At 43.2% G+C, this 21,356-nt stretch overlaps 1 protein-coding gene across 1 annotated transcript in view; it reads right to left on the reverse strand.

The window, feature by feature from the left end:
* Positions 1 to 21,356, reverse strand: part of LOC126336037 (glutamate receptor ionotropic, delta-1-like) — a 113,092-nt gene that overhangs the window by 59,559 nt on the left and 32,177 nt on the right. Inside the window, exons 5-6 of the mRNA XM_049999517.1 lie at positions 19,566 to 19,719; positions 4,660 to 4,781 (exon numbers count right to left, since the gene is read on the reverse strand). Of these exons, the coding sequence (XP_049855474.1) occupies positions 4,660 to 4,781; positions 19,566 to 19,719 (276 nt within the window). The remainder of the gene's footprint in view (positions 1 to 4,659; positions 4,782 to 19,565; positions 19,720 to 21,356) is intronic.

Consider the following 21,356-nt stretch of genomic DNA (forward strand, 5'->3'; position numbering starts at 1 on the left):
ACCGTTTTTCTTCTCGCTAGCGATACTGATCACTCACGTTATGGCTTCTCAAATGACCACGTGGTTGTCGTGCTGTCACTGAAACCGTGTAGAGCGCCAGATTTGCCCCTGGTGACCATAATTAGAACTAATGTTTTCTCCAGCGTAAATCGGTTTCACATTAACGCATTAGGATATATACCAAGTTTCACTCCCATAAGATAATTACAGCCCACACTGGAACTCCATGAGTAGCTGAGGGACCTGTGTGTGGTCCTATAGGGATATGTGTGTGGTCCCATTTTTTTGGGATATCAACATGGAAACACTGCTGAATGTCTTGCAGGGAGATACTGCAGTTCTGGGTGTCGTCGCATATATGGATGATCTCGTAATTCTAGTAGAAGGTGACACTCGCAATGTGATTGAGGATCGCTCGCGGCCGGGTATTGGTCTGTAAACAGATTGGTGTCAGAATACTAAAATGTGTATTGCTCCACAGAAATCAGTAGTCAGAGTTAATGGACAGATAGTATCGTGACAGAAATATGCCCATTATTTAGGGGTACATCTAGATGAGACATGGAGTTTCATTCCGCATATCGAGCAAATGACGACGAAGTACTTAGCTCTGTTCAACATACTAATATCAAATAGACAAAGAATATTCCATTTGCCGTTAAAGGCAATCAATATTTATCATAACAATATATTGGCTCTGCTGTCAGGCGAATACAGAGGAATGTTTTGATGAGATGTATTGGGGCAGTCATCACTAGTCCCACAGATGCACTGTTGATAATCATGAGTCTATGTCCACTAGACTTGATAATAAGACAGCACGCAGCCTTCTATTGGCTGCATAAACAGAAAATTGACAAAGTGCAAAATATTATGGGCACTCCTCTGATAAGTGTTAAAGCTATTAAAGAAAAAAATGCTTGACATTTGGCAGGACGAATGGGATGGGTCTAGTATGAGCCGTAGAGTCCACAGGTCTCTACCCAAGGTAAGGGAAAGACTAAAGAACAAGATAGTGAAGCCCTCACAGGGCCTAGTTCACTTCCTTACAGGTCATGGCTCCTATCCCGCGTACCTGCACAGAATAGGGAAAAGGCCAACACCAGAGTGTGGCTGTGGTGCCCACGAGGGATCACCAGAACACACAGTGTTCGAGAGTGCAATATACGAACAGGATGTCTCAGTTGAGAGGCAGCTTCTACAAACAAGAAATGCTGAGGAAATATTGACGAATGGCGAATTGTTCAACAACTTCGCAAAATTGATATACAAAATGTCAAGGGAGGCTTCCAAGAGAGGTTAAAAGCATTGTGCACTTAAGAACCACTGCGCAATTGTAAATATGTAAATATATTGTTTGTTTAAGTCTCTAACTTATAGTAGCTTGTAGTTGTAGTTAGTTCAATATGGTGGTGGAGGGAACAAAAGAATGGTATAAATGGAGTGGTTTTTTCTAGTAGTAGCGGCGGCCCGCCCCCACGTGGCTGGGGACAAGCAACTCAGTGGGAGGGTTTGAGAGAGGCTAAGAGGCCAATCATTCATAGATACTATTATTTTGTTTATTAGCTTGGAAGTGTGGTCATGTTACTAAACCACTTTTGTAAAACTAATAGCGACGTTTAGTGTTAATACGCCCACTCAAAAGTGTTACAAAGTAGGTTTATGTATGTATCAATACAGTCGGGAAAAAAAGTTGCTGCGCCTTTACCCTAGAAGCGTACACCAGTCTCTCTGACCCTGGAGTTTTCTGTTTCTTACTGTACATCGGCTCTGCACATACACAGCCCGCTGTCAGACCTAATCGAGGATGGACATTCGAATTTCTGAGACATTGATTTTTAATTAACTTGACGTAAATATTTTTTACGGGTTAATGTGACCCTGGTGTATACGCTGTGTAATTGTTCTGTAGCTGAGTGTGAATTTCATTGTCGTGAAAGTGGCACTTAGGAATGACATTTTAGTAACGTAAGATGCTATATGGGAAGCATTGTTAGAAGAGTTCAGTTGTGAAACTGACGTAAGAAACTTTCTTCATGACTATCATGTTGAAGCTGACGTACCTCCAGAAGTTATGGACATCGGTGAAACTTATCAGTTTGGCGAATCTTTAGACATCGGTGAAGAAGTTACAGTCGTCCACGGTAAGAACGGTGGCTGCTGGAACACAGGTGCCTCTGACAGAAGAGGCTGGCCAGCTGCCGATAACACTGCAGTCTAAAAATGGCTCTGAGCACTATGGGACTTAACATCTGAGGTCATCAGTCCCCGAGAACTTAGAACTATTTAAACCTCACTAACCTAAGGACATCACACATATCCATGCCCGAGGCAGGATTCGAACCTGCGACCGTAGCGGTCTCGCGGTTCCAGACTGAAGCGCCTAGAACCGCTCAGTCACACCGGCCGGTATATTGTAGCCTATATTCCAAAGAGAATGGAAATGACGGATGTACAGTTTTATAAATAACTGGGAACACTTTAAAATATTCATGAAACATGTGCATTTCATTAAATGAATAACATCTTCACCCAATTAAATTGCAAATAAAGATGTGAAATAGTGATGTAACATACAGAAAACCATTTGAGGATGAACCTGAAAGAGGTTCGAATATCGCTTCATTGAATAATAAATAACTATTCAAGAAAGTGGCTGGTTGTAATTTCATGTATTTGCAAATAAAGTCTTTAGAATTGGATCACTTCGAATTTCTTCATTGAAAAGCTTCCATGACAGTTTTTACTTAGTCTCGAATATGGCTGCATTAATACTAATATTGATTGGGAAAGTAAAAGGGAGAGGTTGTAACGCCGGAAATGCATATCCTCCTATTTCCATCTATTGTACTATAAATTTTTTCCTTATTTTGTTACCTAAAGATATGACATTTCGGTGTCTTTATATATTGTAATTGTTTTACAATGCGTTTATGTCGATGTATAATTGGTTTGTTTTGTAAATATTATTTGTATTTTTACTCTGGGTCTTGCCTAGGGAAAACTTTGCTATCGAACGATTACATCGATAGGTCGTGTGGAGAACCAAAGTGTTTAGGATCTTTGGCAGTGTTCTCTGCCGCGTGGTTCGCGGGCAGAGGGTGTCTGGCTGGAGTAGAGCGGTGGAGCAGGAGTGTTGTGTGACGCTCCCGCGAGTTGCCGCGCTTTCGGGGTTTGACAGCATGTAATTGCGCTCGACTTGCTGATAGTTTCTGGTACGGCGTTGCGGACGGGAAACATTAGCTGGCGTACATCAAGAGCCCGTTTCGCCTGGTGACCGTGTCGAGAAGAGGGCGCTCCAACATCCAGCTTCTGCAACCTCGACGGCCGACAATAAGTGATTGTCGCCACCTCCTCGATCGACGACTTTAAACCTTCAATCAACCAACAAGGAAGACTGGAAGCACGTAAAGTTTTAGAACTGTATGGCAGACCTCAGCTTTCTAAACTGTTCCATTTGCATCACTAAAATACAGCAAATTAGCATGAACCTTTGTTGCTCATTGTCCCAATTGCTTTACCAGGCTGGGTCCTTTCCTTTTTCGAAATGAACTCGAGTGTAGTTGAAATTCAAACGCCAGCTTTAAAGTAATATCATTCCATTTCACTGCTTTAATTTCGAATTTCAGTTAAAGTATTCATAGCTGGCTACAATAAACAAACAGAACTATATTTAGATTACACAACCACAAAATTAAGACTGCGAGTTTTGTTACCATATTTTGGCTTACCTGTGACTGCAGCTCACCTTGGTACGTACTAAATTTTACTATTGTTAATTGTTCAAAATCGTTTAATTCAAGTTCAAAGTTAAATCTCTTATTTCTAAATCGCGTAGATTCAAGTTGCTTTTGAGACAATTGATGAGGTAATCCAAGACTAACCTTATTTAATTTAATTTCGTAGTGCTTCAGAAATAAAGTTCACTATTAATTTCAGTCAGTAAATTAACTTTCAATATTCCAGTTTTATTTATTCTTTTGCTAAATTAAGTCAGAGTGTAGCGAAATTTATTACTTCCGACAAACATTCAGTTTTCACACAACACATGCCAACCTTCAGTTGCCACGCTTTTAGTGCTAATTATGTGCGCATTAACCTTTCTTTTTCAGTTATTATAGTAGTTGTCCATAGGACTGGCGACCGTAATTTTCCCCAAATCTCAAATATCTAATTAACGCCAGTTAATTGTCAACGTAACGACCGCACAATTACTTTCTTCACTAACTTACCCTTCTCCAAAATTAATTTCCACCAATTTGATTTGCATTTTTCCTTTCATTTAGATGTAACCCATTCCTCCGTCTTTACCGACATATTAACTTCGGTGACGATTGTTCTTCCCAAATTTCCATTAGGTACACGTGGTTTAATTTTTCACTGTCATAAGGTCGATAAGAGAGGGGGAGTTTACAAGGTAAAATAAAGTTACTTTAGTACACTAGTGTCCGGTTTCATTATAAAAGATTCTACTTTCATGCAGTTTCTCGGGCAAATAATCGAAGAGCACAGTGACTCTGGTGTACACTTCGCGTAACGATTTCAGTAGTGTACACAACTAGGCTTAATTATAACCAGCCGGTGCCAGCTGTCAGTCAGTTCGTTACTGCGATGCAGGTGTGGTACCAGAACGCTCCCATTTCAGAGCAGAGACCTCACCTGGCGTTGAGGGAGCGCGCGACGAACTCCATGACGTCGATGAGGTTGCGCGCGTCGTCCGAGTCGTCGTCGACGCTGGCCGTCTTGAGGTCCTTGACGCCGCCCGCGCCGCCCACCGCCTCCTCCAGCGTCGCGGCGCCGCCCCCGGCCAGCACGTCCGGCGCCAAGCTGCCAGCCGCCGCCGCTGCGCTCGCGTTCTTCACGCCAACCAGCAGCGGCAGGCCCTGGTGGCACAAGCGCGCTTTCATCCACATCTACACCTACTTAGATTACATTACATTAATTATTCATTCCATAGACCCATGAAAGAGGGAATCCTCCTGGGGGTGGAACATGTCAGATAAACACATTACAAAAATGTAGTTAGAAAAACTTGAGTTTCATTAATTTTAATGATCCTCAGTCAACAAACAGTAAAATTATGTACATCAATTAAATTTAAACTTCTAATATACAGGTTTAATACTTGCATCTGCTTTCATTAAATCCATCATCCAGACATTTGCTAGTTTTTTGGCTATTACAACCAAGTACTGTCAAAAATTAAAGTAAATTATTCATTTCAGTGATCCTCAGTTAAGAACAGTCAGATTATGTACAAGATTTAAAATTAAACTTCCAGTATTTACAGAGTTAAGACTTACATCTGCTTTCCATACATCCATCATTCACACAGTAGGTAGTTACTTGGCTGTTATAACCAAGTATTGTCAAAAATTAAAGTATAATAAATTTTCATTAAAATGATCTACTGCACTTGTTAAGAAACTCATGGATGGAATAGAAGGAGTTGCTCACCAAAAATTCTTTTAAATTATGTTTAAATTGTGCCTTGTCTGAAACTAAACTCTTAATGGCTGTTGGCAACTTATTGAAAATATGTGTTGCTGAATACTGCACTCCTTTCTGGGCAAGACTAAGTGATTTTAAACCTTTATGTATATTGTTCTTATTCCTAGTATTGATACTGTGTACTAAGCAGTTAGTTGGAAAAAGAGATGTATTATTTACAACAAACTTCATTAAGGAATAAATATACTGAGAAGCTGTGGTTAATATGCCCAATTCTTTGAATAGGTTTCGACATGATGTTCTTGGGTTTACACTACTCATTACTATTATTATACGCTTCTGTACTCTAAAATTTTGTTCTCTGTTTGTGGTGTTACTCCAAAATATGATACCATATGACATAATGGACTGAAAATAAGCAAAATATGCTAGTTTTTTTATATTTATATCTCCTATGTCTGACAACATTCGCATTGCAAACAAAGACTTGTTTAGACGCTTTAGCAGGTCGATAGTATGTTGCTCCCAACTGAATTTATTATCAAGCTGTAATCCCAAGAATTTTACTCTCTCAGCTTCTCCTATTTCCATGTCATCATATTTTATACACACACACCAGCAGGAAATCTCTTGGAAGTTCTGAACTGCACATAGTGGGTCTTTTCAAACTTTAATGACAGTGAATTGGCTAAGAACCACTTATTAATGACAGTAAAAATTTGATTAGCTGCCCTTTCTAAATTTATATTTGATTTACTATTTATTGAAATGTTTGTATCATCTGCAAATATGACAAACTTGGCATATGGTAGTTTAACAGATGACAAGTCATTAATATACACAAGAAACAGTAGTGGACGTAGTATGGAACCTTGGGGAACACCACATGTAATTTCTTGCCAGTCAGATGATGTCTGATTGCCTACTGCTGAAGTGTTACGTAATGACACCCTTTGTTTTCTATTAGTAAGATATGACTGAAACCACTTTGCAGCACTACCAGTGACGCCATAATATTTTAATTTACTTAAAAGAATGCTGTGATTCACACCGTCAAACGCCTTTGACAGGTCACAGAATATGCCAGTTGCCACTAATTTCTTGTCCATTGACAGTTTCGCTGTAAGTGTAAATAGTTTTCTCAATATCAGAACCCTTAAGAAACCCAAACTGTGACGTTGAGAGTATGTTATTTTTACTAAGGTGCTTAAGTAGATACTAGAATATAAACTTTTCAAAGATTTTTGAAAAAGCTGGCAAAATTGAGATCGGTCGGTAATTTGACGGCATTTCTTTGTCCCCTTGACTGCAAGTAACATTTAAGTGCCTGGCAGAGGGTTCATCGAACCACCTTCACAATAATTCTCTATTATTCCAATCTTGAACAACACGCAGAAAAAACGAACACTTATATCTTTCCATGCGAGCTCTGGTTTCCCTTATTTTATTATGGTGATCGTTTCTCCATATGTAGCTCGGCATCAAAAAAATATTCTTGTAGTCAGAGGAGAACGTTAGTGATTGATTGCGTGAGAAGATTCCGCCGCAACGAAAAACGCCTTTGTTTTAAGCATGTCTCCCCCAAATCCTGTGTGATCTCAGTGACATTAGCCCCTCCCCTCCCTCCCCCTCTCCTGTTTCGCGATAATACAACACGTGCTGCCCTTCTATGAACTTTCTCGATGTGCTCCGCTAGTCCTATCTGGTAAGGATCCCACACCATGCAGCAGTATTCTAAAAGAGGACGGACAAGCGTATCTGTGCACTCTCGTTAAGAGATCTGTTACATTTTCTGGGAATCCTGCCAATAAAACGCACTTCGTTCCGTTTTAAGTTGTTCATAATTGAAATTCCTAGGTATTTAGTTGAATTTACCTTTAGATTTGACTGATTTATCATGTAACGGAAGTTTAACGGATTCCTTTTAGCACTCATGTGGATGACCTCACACTTTTCGGTATTTAGGACTAATTGCGAATTTTTGCCTCATACAGATATCTTTTCTAAATCGTTTTGCAATTTTTTGATCTTCTGATGACTTTTCTACACGATAAATCTACAGCATAATCTGCAGACAACTCAAGAAGGTTGCTCAGAACGTCTCCTAAGTCGTTTATATACGCTATATGATCAAAAGTATACGCACACCCCCAAAAACATACGTTTTTCATATTAAGTACATTGAGCTACCACCTACTGCCGGGTATTCCATATCAGCGACCTCAGTAGTCATTGGACATCTTGAGAGAGCAGAATGGGGCGCTCCGCGGAACTCACAGACTTCAAACGTGGTCAAGTGATTGGGTGTCACTTGTGTCATACGTCTGTATGCGAGATTTCCACACTCTTAAACATCCCTAGGTCCACGGTTTCCGATGTCATAGTGAAGTGGAAACGTGAAGGAAGACGTACAGCACAAAAGCGTACAGACCGGCCTTATCTGTTGACTGACAGAGACCGCCGACAGTTGAAGAGGATCGTAATGTGTAATAGGCAGACATCTATCCAGACCATCCCAAAGCAATTCCAAATTGCATCAGGATCCACTGCAAGTACCATGACAGTTAGGCGGGAGGTGAGAAAACTTGAATTTCATGGTCGAGCGGCTGCTCATAAACCACACATAAAGCCGGTAAATGCCAAACGACGCCTCGCTTGCTGTAAGGAACGTAAACAGTGGGTGATGAACAGTGGAAAAACGTTGTGTGTAGTGACAAATCACGGGACAGTGTGCAGATCCGATGGCAGGGTGTGGGTATGGCGAATGCCCGATGAACGTCATCTTCCAGCGTGTATAGTGCCGACAGTAAATTTCGGAGGCAGTTGTGTTATCGTGTGGTCGTGTTTTTATTGAGGGTGCTTGCATCCCTTGTTGTTTTGCGTGGCACTATTACAGCACAGGACTACACTGATGTTTTAAGCACCCTCTTGGTTCCCATTGCTGCAGAGCAATTCGGAGATGGCGATTGCACCTGTTCATAATGCACGGCCTGTGGCTGAGTAGTTACACGACAATAACATCCCTGTAATGGACTGGCCTGCACAGAGTCCTGACCTGAATCCTATAGAACAGCTTCGATATGTTTTGGAACGCCGACTTCGTGCCATGCCTCACCGACTGACATAGATACCTCTTCTCAGTGCAGCACTCCGTGAAGAATGGGCTGCCATTCCCCAAGAAACCTTCCAGCACCTGATTGAACGTATGCCTGCGAGAGTGGAAGCTGTCATTGGGGCTAAGGGTGGGCCAATACCATATTGAATTCCAGCATTGTCGATGGAGGGCACCAAGAACTTTTAAGCTGTTTTCAGCCAGGTGTCCGGATACTTTTGATCACATAGTGTAGATAAGAAAACAGCAGAGGGTCTATAACACTTCTTCGGGTAACGCCAAAAGTCACTTCTGTTTTACTCGATGACTTGTCGCCAGTTTTCACGAACTGTGACCTCTCTCACAGTGTGGCAGATATGATACACGAGTTGGGATGGAAGTCATTACAGCAAAGACGTTTTTCGTCGCGGCGAGACCTTTTTACGAAATTTCAGTCACCAACTTTCTCTTCCGAATGCGAAAATATTTTGTTGAGCCCAACCTACATAGGTAGGAATGATCATCAAAATAAAATAAGAGAAATCAGAGCTCGAACAGAAAGGTTTAGGTGTTCGTTTTTCCCGCTCGCTGTTCGGGAGTGGAATAGTAGAGATATAGTATGATTGTGGTTCGATGAACCCTCTGCCAAGCACTTAAATGTGAATTGCAGAGTAGTCATGTAGATGTAGATATCACGAATCCACTCGATCAACTGATACGATATTCCACAAGCAAGCTGTATGGTTACAAGCCGCTTGTCAGGTACAGTGTCAAAATCCTGGAAATCTAGAAATACGAAATCAATTTGAAATCCCTTACCAACACAACTCAACACTTCGTGTGAGTAAAGAGCTAGTTGTGTTTCGCAAGAACGATATTTTCTAAATCCCTGTTGACTGTGTGTCAATAAACCGTTCACATCGAGGTAGTTGATAATGCTCGAACACAATATATGTTCCAAAATCCTATTGCATGTCGCCGTTAATGATATGGGCCTATAATTTAGTGAATTCCTCCTAGTGCCTTTCTTGACTATTGGTGTGACCTGTGCAACTTTCCAGTGTTTTTGCATATAGGTCTTTCGTCAGGCGAGCGGTTGTATACGATCGTGAAGTATGGAGCTATTTTTAAGTATGGAGTTATTGCTTCAGCATACTTGAAAGGAATCTAACTGGATCGGAAGACTTGCTTCTATTAAGTGATTTAAGTTGCTTCACTACCCCGAGGATATCTACTTACTCACGTCGGCAGCTGTTCTTGATTCGAATTTTTGAAAGTTTGCTTCGTCATCTTTGGCAAACTAATTTCGGAAGGCTTTGGCAGCACCGTCGTCGATAATATGTCTATTGCTATCACGCAGAGAACGGATTGATCGTTTCTTGCCGCTAGCATACATTACACACGACCAGAGTCTCTTTGCAGCAAATCAGCAGCAGTCGCCTTGCTATTTTTTTAATATAATTTCGTGCAGTTTTTTCAAGTATCTACTGTATAACAAGATTCAATGATGACACGTCTTTCCCTAGTTCAGAAGAATTATAGGACCTGCTGAATGGAATGAGAAGTGTAATGAGCGTAGAACATGAACTGAGAGGAAGCAAAAGGAAGGTGAAAGTAAACAGACAGAAAGTAAACTAACAGAAATGAGATTAGACGAACTTAACATCAAAACTAGTGACCACGAAGCATACAAAGTTAAGGAATTCTGCTGCCTTGGAAGCGAAGTAACACATGACACACGAAGCGAGAAGGACACTAAAAGCGGAGTACCACAGAAGAAAAGGGCATTCCTGGACATGAAAAGTTTGATATTATGAAACATCTCTCTTAACCTGAGGAAGAAATTTCTGAGAAAGCGCTTTTGGAGCACAGGATCAAATGGCAGTTATTCATGGACTGTCAGAAAAAAGGAAAAGAATAGCTTCGAAGCGTTTGAGACTTGGTGCTACAGAACGTTGTTGAAAATTAGGTTTACTGATAAGACGCGAGGGCGTTTGTACTGCGCCACTTATGGACAAACGACTGAATCGCTAACCATGTGAGCAACACTGTATTCAGATGTCTGGTAAACATGTTTAAACACAAAAAAAGACGCACCACGATTGAATTATCGGAATGGGACGGGTCGGTAGATGCGATGCACGTTTACAGACCAAAAATGACCACAATTTCAGAAAAATTGGATAATTGTTTCAAGAGAAAGATCTGCACAAATTGGGCAAGTCAGTAACGTGTTGGTTCTTCTCTGACCCTTATGCAAGCAGTTATTCGGCTTCCATTAATTAATAGAGTTGTCGCACGTCCTCCTTAAGGATATCGTACCAAAGTCCAACTGGCGAGTTAGGTAGTCAAAATCCCGACACGATAGGAGGGCCCTGCCATAACGCTACAAACGTTCTCAATTGGGATGATATCCGGGGGCCTTGGTGGTCAAGGTAGGGTTTATCAAGCACGGCGAAAAGCAGTAGAAACTCTCACGGTGTGCTCGCGGGCATTATGGTGATGAAATGTAAACCCAGGATGGGCAACAAAACGGGAGTATTGGAACAACTTATTTTCTACGCTAAAGTACCGTTATCCAAGACGGCGGCGATGATGCCATCCATGATGGCGGTCGTGACGTCATCAAATATGGCGGATTTTGGCGGCAAGATAGGTCAATTTGGCTATCTCCACTAACCTAGCCCCCAAACTCCCTTCCTCTCCCCTCCCCTCCACCAGAAAAATGGCGAGAAGTTCAAATTCCAACAGGATAATGCATCACACCATCGTTATCTCTAGTAACCAAAGAAAATCGAGGGAAGATAAGTCACTTGGGCTACCGCCACTAACCTAAGTCATCTGACTGCACCTCTTCCTAGGAACTGGCACCAAGTTTGAATTTTGATGGTAAAGAAAGGTCTACTAACCTAAGAATATGGTGCGAAAGAAAGGACACATGGACTACCTCCACTAATCTAAGTCATCCGACCGCCACCTCTTCCTAGGTATCCTTGGGAAAACAACTCATCCTGCACTGGGCTGCTGGAGAGAGGAAGGAGCGTATTTATTTTGGAACAATTTATCTAGGGGTGGAATATATTTATCACAGTGATACTCAACACTTGCTCTGACATGCCGCACAGCATACAGATCTGCAAACTACTCCTAAATAACTCATGTATAATGGTCTACACAAGCACCTGTTACTTGTAAACTGTCAAAACAACTCATTGCAAGCCCGCAGAGATGCAAACCACTCATAATAATGCAATACATTTACGTCCAGAGAGTAAAACGACTCGTAAATTGTCAAAATAATAATCCATCTAAAAGACTCTGCAAACATTCTTGCCAATCATGAACTGTCAAAATCATGCAACAGTCTTTATTTAAACAATTAGAAACAGTACCACCATCCAGTGTGTTCGCCAGGAGGTCCGCACTCCAACTGACCCAGTACGCAGTACCACCACCAGAGAGCACAGTCGTCCGTTTCGTGATGTAATCCAAGATGGTGGAAGGAAATGGTGGGAGAACGACTATGCCTGTGCTGGACATAAGTTTTTATTTTCCAGGCAATGCCTCCAAAATGAGATCCTGACTCCAACTGACCTAGTACACAATACTGCCAACAGAGGGTGCTGTCATCCCTCCTGTGATGTACTCCAAGATGGTGGTCTGGAGGGGGAAAATGGCGCGAAAATGACTCAGCCTGCGCTGGAATGCTGGATAGAGTAAGGAAGGAGCGTACTTTATTTATTTTTGGAACAATTTATTTAGGGATCTTGGGAGAATTGCGAAATGTCTTTCTCCGTGCTGGGCCACACCGCATCTAGGCGTCATTGCACCAGCTACAGTGCCTAGTTGACTTCTATATTGGATGAAGTTAGCGGATATTTTATAGTTCATAATTTTCCTCTGTTGGGGATAGAGAATAACAATGATAGCATGTTGGGCTGATTGATTTGAATGGATGTGGATCTGCTTTGGACTGTAGTATCTGCATCTAGTTTGAAGACGTACCACACTGCGTGCATTTCCACCGAATTGTCAAAACACAGTTCTGTTGCACTAACTCAGGTCGTTCTGTTTCTACATGGATTGCAGTAGGTGTAACAATTTATTTAGCGGTGGGGTATATTTATCACACTGATACAAAACACATGCTTGGGGTCATGTCACACAGCCCACAGACCTGTAAACTAATCCGACTTTTGCTCAGTTCCAACTTAAATGCGAATGATCATATGTGTAAAGATCTAGAAATGGGAGCAGTTGCAAGATGTGTGGGGGCTGACTAAAACCAGGTTGGAATTGGACTGTAGCAGCTAGGTACAGGAAAGGTAACTCATACCGAGATAGGGAAGTGCCAGAAATATCATTAAAGGAATTGTCAATAGGATCCAACGCAGGTATGTGCTTGAATGAAAAGACCTGATTCCAAATCATGGACGTCATTTCTAGTGAATAGCATAACACTAGAGCTCTGCGAAGCTAGCGTAGATTTTCTTTCGACCTCAATCAGCACACCATCTACTACTGTTTGTGATCCTTCTCAATCAACCATCGCCTATAGCTCAGTGGAAATATCACTGAACCTCTGACAAGGGATCAAGACAGAATGTGCTACAAATACTGTAGAAATATCTAGCTGTGGTGGCATAAAAGATTCGCAAATACCGGTTTCATACCATGTTCCTTAGCAGAATCACTTCCTAAATCCAGTAATTTTATTACGAAGTTGCACTGTTGGTGACATGTTGGTCTGATACTATATACTCTTGCGATTGCCGCCACAGTATTTGTCTGGGCAAAAAAAAACCACGTCATTCAGAGGTAATGTCATATCTCGATTTGTAAAGAGGGTATAGCTTTTAACACTGATACTTGTATGCATTTATAGAACCAAGACCACTTGTGACAGTAACATACAGTAGTTGTTGCGATCGAGTTTTTTAACATCTGGCGGTTTGTAAGATGATCACCGTCTCATTTGTCTGCAAACCCCACGTGATTCGAAGGGATTTTTAAAGCAAGTATAGCTTTTAACATGGAAACTTGTGTGCACCTGTAGAACCAAGATCGCTTGTGACAGTAACATACAGTAGTTTTTGTGATTGGGTTTTTTAATATATGAGACGATTATGGCTCTCTTTCTAAGACACAGTGGTATCACTAACAAGAAAAACTTATGAGATATGTCCACCCATCGCTGATTTACTCTCAATATTATTTTGTATCGTAGGTAGTCAGTTATTGATGAACTATTATACTTAGTAGCAGGGGGTGCGTGATAGGTTCGCCTTGAGGATCAGGCTTATAAAGTATGTGTTTGTGTTCTGACAGATGCAAAGGAAATGACTATGTCCATTCATAAGGAAGGTATGGATCTGACGTCTAGTACTGTGGCAGCAAAGGGAAGAGTATGTCAAGTAATAAGAATGGTACTGATATTTCTATTTCCAGAGCAATAGCCATCAACAGGGTGTATTTCTGATACTTCGCTCTTTGTCGAATGTCGTTCAACTGGGACCGCAATCGTAACATTTAGTTGTAAGTGCAGGGAAGATATACATATGTGACTGGTTTCTTAGGATTATTGATTCTTCCCGTGCGTGCTCGGCCTGCAGCGCTGGCGACCTGTGCGGGCGTGATTTACGTTCCCTTTAATGGTAGGAGCTGTCAGAATGGAAAGGCCTGTGAAGTGTAGGGATGTAGATGAATTAAGGTGTTGTACTCTAGACTACTGTATAGCTAACCATCATTTAGTATGCGTCGGATAGCTTTCGTGATCACATGGAAACTTGAGAATGAATCTAGATGTGCGTTTGCACTGGACAATTATTCCCTCCCATGTGAATTGTTCGGTTGACTGCTTCTGCACGTTTTGCGCCTTTATTTGATTGAGAGAAGATCGATTGTGGGGTGTGCATCTAGCATGTGGAAGACATGTTTGCGAGTTCTCTAGACATGAGAAAGACCTTAGTTGACCTTGTAAATTATAGAAGTTATTTCGAATTTGTTACATCACCAAGATCGGTATTCGCAGGTGGAAATATCATATTTCGTCTGTTTGTTTCTAGTTACTCAGTAGTCTAGAGCACACTCCATCTAGCTAAAGTTTCGGGTTTGTATAGAAATAATTCGCAGTCTATATCTTCAGAATTATGTTGCCTTGAGCAATCGGTAGGATACTGCTGTGTGCGAACCGTGTGAAATTAGATATGTTATTGTAATCCCAGAGTCTGGTGATGGGTGTAGAAACGCGAGCAAGCAGGCAGGCCCAGATCAGAAACAGTAACGTGTTTATACCGAGAGGGGGAAACGAGCCAGTCTTTGCATAACAGTTCTGAGAGTGATTTCGATCCACTGGCAGCTTTCTGATGTAAAAGAGACGATTTTTTATGGCGGAGGATATGAATTGTATGTTTACTACATCGACATGATATACAGTGATATAGTGCTGCGTTGGAGATCGGTTTCACGCTCTAATATTCAAGCTCCTGTCCTCAGTGGGAGAGCAGTGTAACTGAGTAAGAATCTTTCCGTATTTGACGATATGTATGGCACTTTGCGAGGTTTAGTTGTCAGTGTAATATGGCGATCAGTGTAATGAATGTCACATCTGTAGAAAGAAAGGAAAGATGGACCATGCTTCCCTAGGACTGAGGAGCATCATGACATATAGACAGTTTGAGTGTTGGTATACCACAATTTTTTGGGTGCTGTACAGATGTAAAAGATAACTGCACTGTTTGTGTAAAATGTGTATATATTGCATTGTAAAGTTACTGTGGCTTCTGTTGTGTAAAATGTGTATATATTGCATTGTAAAGGTACTGTGGTTTATGTTGCAGCATGACTAGAGAGGATGACTATATGTCCTATCGTGAAGGACATATAGACTCAGCGCATCAATAACTGTGTGGGTATGAGCAAGATTTTTTTGTGTGGAAAATTATGTGCGCTATAGATACTGAGATTTGTTCCAGAAGCATAGCCGTTGAGAGGAGACATTACCTGTACATCAGTCGGTGTCAGACTGTAGCAGCTATCGCAAAATTTTAATTGTAGTTACACTGGTAAATACACTCATGGAAATGGAAAAAAGAACACATTGACACCGGTGTGTCAGACCCACCATACTTGCTCCTGACACTGCGAGAGGGCTATACAAGCAATGATCACACGCACGGCACAGCGGACACATCAGGAACCGCGGTGTTGGCCGTCGAATGGCGCTAGCTGCGCAGCATTTGTGCATCGCCGCCGTCAGTGTCAGCCAGTTTGCCGTGGCATACGGAGCTCCATTGTAGTCTTTAACACTGGTAGCATGCCGCGACAGCGTGGACGTGAACCGTATCTGCAGTTGGCGGACTTTGAGCGAGGGCGTATAGTGGGCATGCGGGAGGCCGGGTGGACGTACCGCCGAATTGCTCAATACGTGGGGCGTGAGGTCTCCACAGTACATCGATGTTGTCGCCAGTGGTCGGCGGAAGGTGCACGTGCCCGTCGAACTGGGACCGGACCGCAGCTACGCACGGATGCACGCCAAGACCGTAGGATCCTACGCAGTGCCGTAGGGGACCGCATCGCCACTTCCCAGCAAATTAGGGACACTGTTGCTCCTGGGGTATCGGCGAGGACCATTCGCAACCGTCTCCATGAAGCTCACGCCCCAACATCGTGCAGCCCGCCTCCAGTGGTGTCGCGACATGCGTGAATGGAGGGACGAATGGAGACGTGTCGTCTTCAGCGATGAGAGTCGCTTCTGCCTTGGTGCCAATGATGGTCGTATGCGTGTTTGGCGCCGTGCAGGTGAGCGCCACAATCAGGACTGCATACGACCGAGGCACAAAGGGCCAACACCGGCACACAGGGCCAACACCCGGCATCATGGTGTGGGGAGCGATCTCCTACACTGGCCGTACACCTCTGGTGATCGTCGAGGGGACACTGAATAGTGCACGGTACATCCAAACCGTCATCGAACCCATCGTTCTACCATTCCTAGACCGGCAAGGGAACTTGCTGTTCCAACAGGACAATGCACGTCCGCATGTATCCCGTGCCACCCAACGTGCTCTAGAAGGTGTAAGTCAACTACCCTGGCCAGCAAGATCTCCGGATCTGTCCCCCATTGAGCATGTTTGGGACTGGATGAAGCGTCGTCTCACGCGGTCTGCACGTCCAGCACGAACGCTAGTCCAACTGAGGCGCCAGGTGGAAATGGCATGGCAAGCCGTTCCACAGGACTACATCCAGCATCTCTACGATCGTCTCCATGGGAGAATAGCAGCCTGAATTGCTGCGAAAGGTGGATATACACTGTACTAGTGCCGACATTGTGCATGCTCTGTTGCCTGTGTCTATGTGCCTGTGGTTTTGTCAGTGTGATCATGTGATGTATCTGACCCCAGGAATGTGTCAATAAAGTTTCCCCTTCCTGGGACAATGAATTCACGGTGTTCTTATTTCAATTTCCAGGAGTGTATGTTCCTGGCTTCCAGTATTCTTGTGAGTCTTGTATGTATTTGATGATCTGTAGACAACTTTGTGGGTTTAACTGTCAATGCAGTTTAGCGATCTGTGCAAAATAATTTTACTGCTGAAATTCCCATCTGAAGAAAGAGAGAAAAGATGGGTGGTGCTTCAATACCAACGGCATCAGTAATTCAATGGGTAAATTCGATAAGAGTCAATCATAATGCTCGATTCATTCACATTCTTTGTGCTAGGATATAGGAGCCTCTACGTAACGGTGGGGAACGTTTGTGTGTGTTGAAAGCAGCAAGGGTAACACGTGATGGACTGGGAAATCACGTTAGAACCGCTGGGAAGAGTGCATTCGATGTTATTCTGCACTATTTGCAGTTAAGCTGGGTTAGACACATCTCTCATGTCATGCTAGGAACAATGTGCCCTGTGCTACTCTGTCACCAATGGTAAAGACACGTGCTGCCCGGAAGTGTTTCGCATATGGGAGCTGCGTGAGCGTGTCTTGGTGTTCTGTGACGACAGTATAACACTGACTGTACACCCGAAAATAGAGGCAACTTTTACCTGCGGCTCGCAGCTGTGATGGCGAGCGTGTCCCTGGAGCGTCTGCACTCCCGCCCGGTAGCGTCAGTAATAGTGCCTAGGTGAATACATAGTTCGAGAGGAATTTCTCAAATATCAAGTATGAAAGGGCTGTCACTGCATCTTGCTTGCAGGCATCTGTGCGTGGTTTGACAGCTGACAGCCACGTCACTCTGCAGGGCAGCAGGTAGCCTCCTGTGCTGTGTACTGGACATAGGGGTGGTGGACAGTGTCTGTGTACATTGGTTGTGTGTCTGTTGCATTATTTTGCGAGCAGGTCTGTAGGCTGCACTATTCGTTATATGGGCAGTTTACGAGTTGATTTCGTGTCTGCACAACTGTGTAATGCATTATTTAGGAGGAGTCTGCATGTCTGTGTTGGAATTATTGTAGTAAGTTAGGAGATATTTGCATGTCCTCAGAGCGTTATTTAGGAGTAGTTTACAGGTCTGTGGGCTGTGTGGCGTGACCCCAAGCATGTGTTTAGTATCAGTGTGATAAATATACTCCATCCCTAAATAAAGTGTTGCAAAATAAATAAACTAAACTCTTCCCACTCTCCAGCAGCCCTGTCCAGGTGGAGTTCTATTCCCACCAATCCCTAGGAAGAGGTGGTGGTTGAGTGACTTAGGTTAGTGGAGGAAGTCCAAGTGTACTTTCTTTTGCGCCATTTAGGATAGTAGACCTTTCTTTACCACCAAAATTCAAACTTGGCACCAGTTCCTAGGAAGAGGTGGTGGTCAGATGACTTAGGTTAGTGGAGTTAGCCCAAGTTTCCTATCTTCCCGCAATTTTCTTAGGTTAGTAGAGATAACCGTGGTGTGATGCATTATCCTGTTAGAATTTGAACTTCCCGCCATTTTTCTGGGGGGGGGGGAGAAGAGGTTGAGCTTTACGTTAGTGGAGGTCCAATGACCTGTCTTCCCGCAAAAATTCAAAGTTCTCGCCAAAATCCGCCATCTTGGAGGTCATCATCATGGCCACCATGTTGGATGAAGTCATCACCGCCATCATAGATAACGTCATCGCCGCCATCTTGGATAAAGGTACTTTGGTGTAGAACATAGGTTGTCCCAATACTAACGTGGCGCAAAATATCGTCGACGAACCGCTCTGCTGCAAGGGTGCTGCAGATGACAATCAAAGAGAGTATACTGTGAAATGAAAAGGCACCCCAGACCATCACTCGTGACTTTCAAGGCATATGGCGGCTGACAGTAAGGTTTGTATCCCAACACTGTCTGCGACACCTCCAAAGTATCTTCAGTGCTCATTTCTTCTTCGAATTAAACCCCAATGACCAACATCCCATTCGGATTATTTCCTCTTGGGGTCTCGATTTTTTTTGTCTTACAGTGTCTTTGTGCATAGGTGCGTGCAGAGATATGAAGTGGAACGATCATATAGGCTAATAATAAACAGTAGGTGAAGAAGAAGCAAACTGCAATTCTTTGATAGGATATTGAAAACCATACACCTTGTAGAAAAGAGTTTGGATACAAAAAGCTTGTTCGGATGATACTAGGATACTGCATAAGTGTGTGGGACCCATATCACGTCGCACTAAAACGGGATCATCGAGTCTATACAAAGAATTGCATTGCGTATGATTGAACTGGCGACAGAGTGTAAAACAGACATCTACTGGCAGAGAGTATGAGTAGGTCGTTGTAAAGTCCCCAAGAACGTAATTAGAAAACTTCAAGAAGGCGGAAACTACAATTATTCTTCAGCCGCTACGCACCTGCCCTGTTGGGATAGCACAGAAAAAATTAGACCAATGAGAGATCGGACAAAGAGGCACAAACAGTCATTCTTTCCACACCGTGCCTATGAATGGAAGGAAATAATGCTTAGCATATTTCACGTCCAAGGGTTTCTGCTATTGCGTACTTTATCGTGACGAAGAGAGTGCAGGGGTGGAGGTAGATCAGATGTACATCCAGGGTGTGTGACGTACCTGCAGATCTCCCCTGGCCTCCAGTGCCCTGGGGCTGGTGAGCGCGGCAGTGCCGTTGGCGCGGTCCCAGCGGCCCAGGGGTACCACCACCAGGGACGAGTTGAGCGCCGGCCGGATCTTGTACACCTGCAGCAGCTGCGCCCAAGCTGCAGGCCTGCAGCACGGAATGATTCACTCCATCTCACTGCTGACTGAAGGGCTTAAGCTCATCCGAGGCTTAAGAATCAAGTGATGTCCAGAGGTGCAAACTACACTGAGGTGACAAAAATCATGGGATACCTCCTAATGTCGTGTCGGACCTCCTTTTGCCTGGCGTAGTGCCACAGCTGGACTTCGCGTGGACTCAACAGTTGTTGGAAGTCCCCTGCAGAAATATTGAGCCATGCTGCCTTTAGAGACACCGATAATCGCGAAAGTGTCGACAGATCAGGATTTTGTGCACCAACTGAAATAACGTTATGTCCCACAAATGTTGGATGGGATTTATGTCGGGTGATCTGGTTGGCCAGATCACTGCTCGACCAACCAATCGTGAACAACTGTGGCCCAGTGACATGGAGTATTGTCATCCACAAAAATTTCATCCTTCTTTCGGAACATGAAGTCCATGAACGGCTGCAAATCGTCCCAGTTCATTCAGTTTGATCAAAGGACACAGTCCATTCCATGTAAACACAAAACACACCATCCTGGAGCCACCACGAGCGTGCACAGTGCCTTATCGACAACCTGGGTTTGTGATTTCCTAGGGTCTCGCTACACTTGAACCCCACTATCAGCTCGTACGCACTGAAATCGTGAATTATCTGAAAAGCCACGGTTTTCCAGTCAGGGTCCAACTGATATGGTCACCAGCGTAAGAGAGGCGCTGTAGGCGATGTCGTACTGTCAGTAAAGACACTCGCGACGATCGTCTGCCACTTTCCGCGGCATTGTACTAGCGGATACGTTCGTCTTACGTCCCACATTGATTTCTGCTGTTATTTCATGTAGTGTTGCTTGTCTGTTAGTACAGATGACTCTACGCAAACGCAGCTGCTCTCCATCGTTAAGTGAAGGCCGTCGGCCACTGCGTAGTCCATGGAGTCCATGGTGAGAGGTAATGCATGAAATCTGGTATTCTCGGCACACTCTTGACACTGTAGATGTCGCAATACCGAATTCCCTAACAATTTGCACAATGGAATGTCCGAAGCATCTAGCTCCAATTACCAGTCAGAGATTGTTAATTCCCGTCGTACTACCATACTCCCCCCCCCCCCCCCCCCAACACACACACATGTCGAAAACCGTTTCTCATGAACTACCGGAGTGAAAGTAACAGCTCCACCAATGCACTACCTTGTTATACCTCGAGTACGTAATAGTACCGCCATCTATATACGTGCATATCGCTATCCCATGACTTTTTTTTCACCTCTGGATTACGATGATTACAGCTTAAAAAGCCTTTGCGGCTATCAAAAATATCTATCTATGTCGTGCTCTAATAAACATTCGGACGAAGATACTTTATATATTTTTCTAATATATTTTTGCACACAGGAAACACACCGAAATATACACTCAAATGGCAGTGTATTCCTTCAAAAAACGAAAATCTTCACGCAGAGTTTTTTTCAAAGCACTTATTTAAGGCAATCAATTAAAATAAAACAAAAGAAGTTATTTCGACAAAAACAAAAGGGTTAAATCAGAAAAACATACGTGAAGGAACGGGCCGTTAATTTTAACGTGCCCACACCTTTTTTCTCCGTCACTTCCGCATCGTGCAACATCTAAATCCAAACA

Source organism: Schistocerca gregaria, chromosome 2 (assembly GCF_023897955.1).
Source record: "Schistocerca gregaria isolate iqSchGreg1 chromosome 2, iqSchGreg1.2, whole genome shotgun sequence".
Lineage (NCBI taxonomy): Eukaryota > Metazoa > Arthropoda > Insecta > Orthoptera > Acrididae > Schistocerca > Schistocerca gregaria.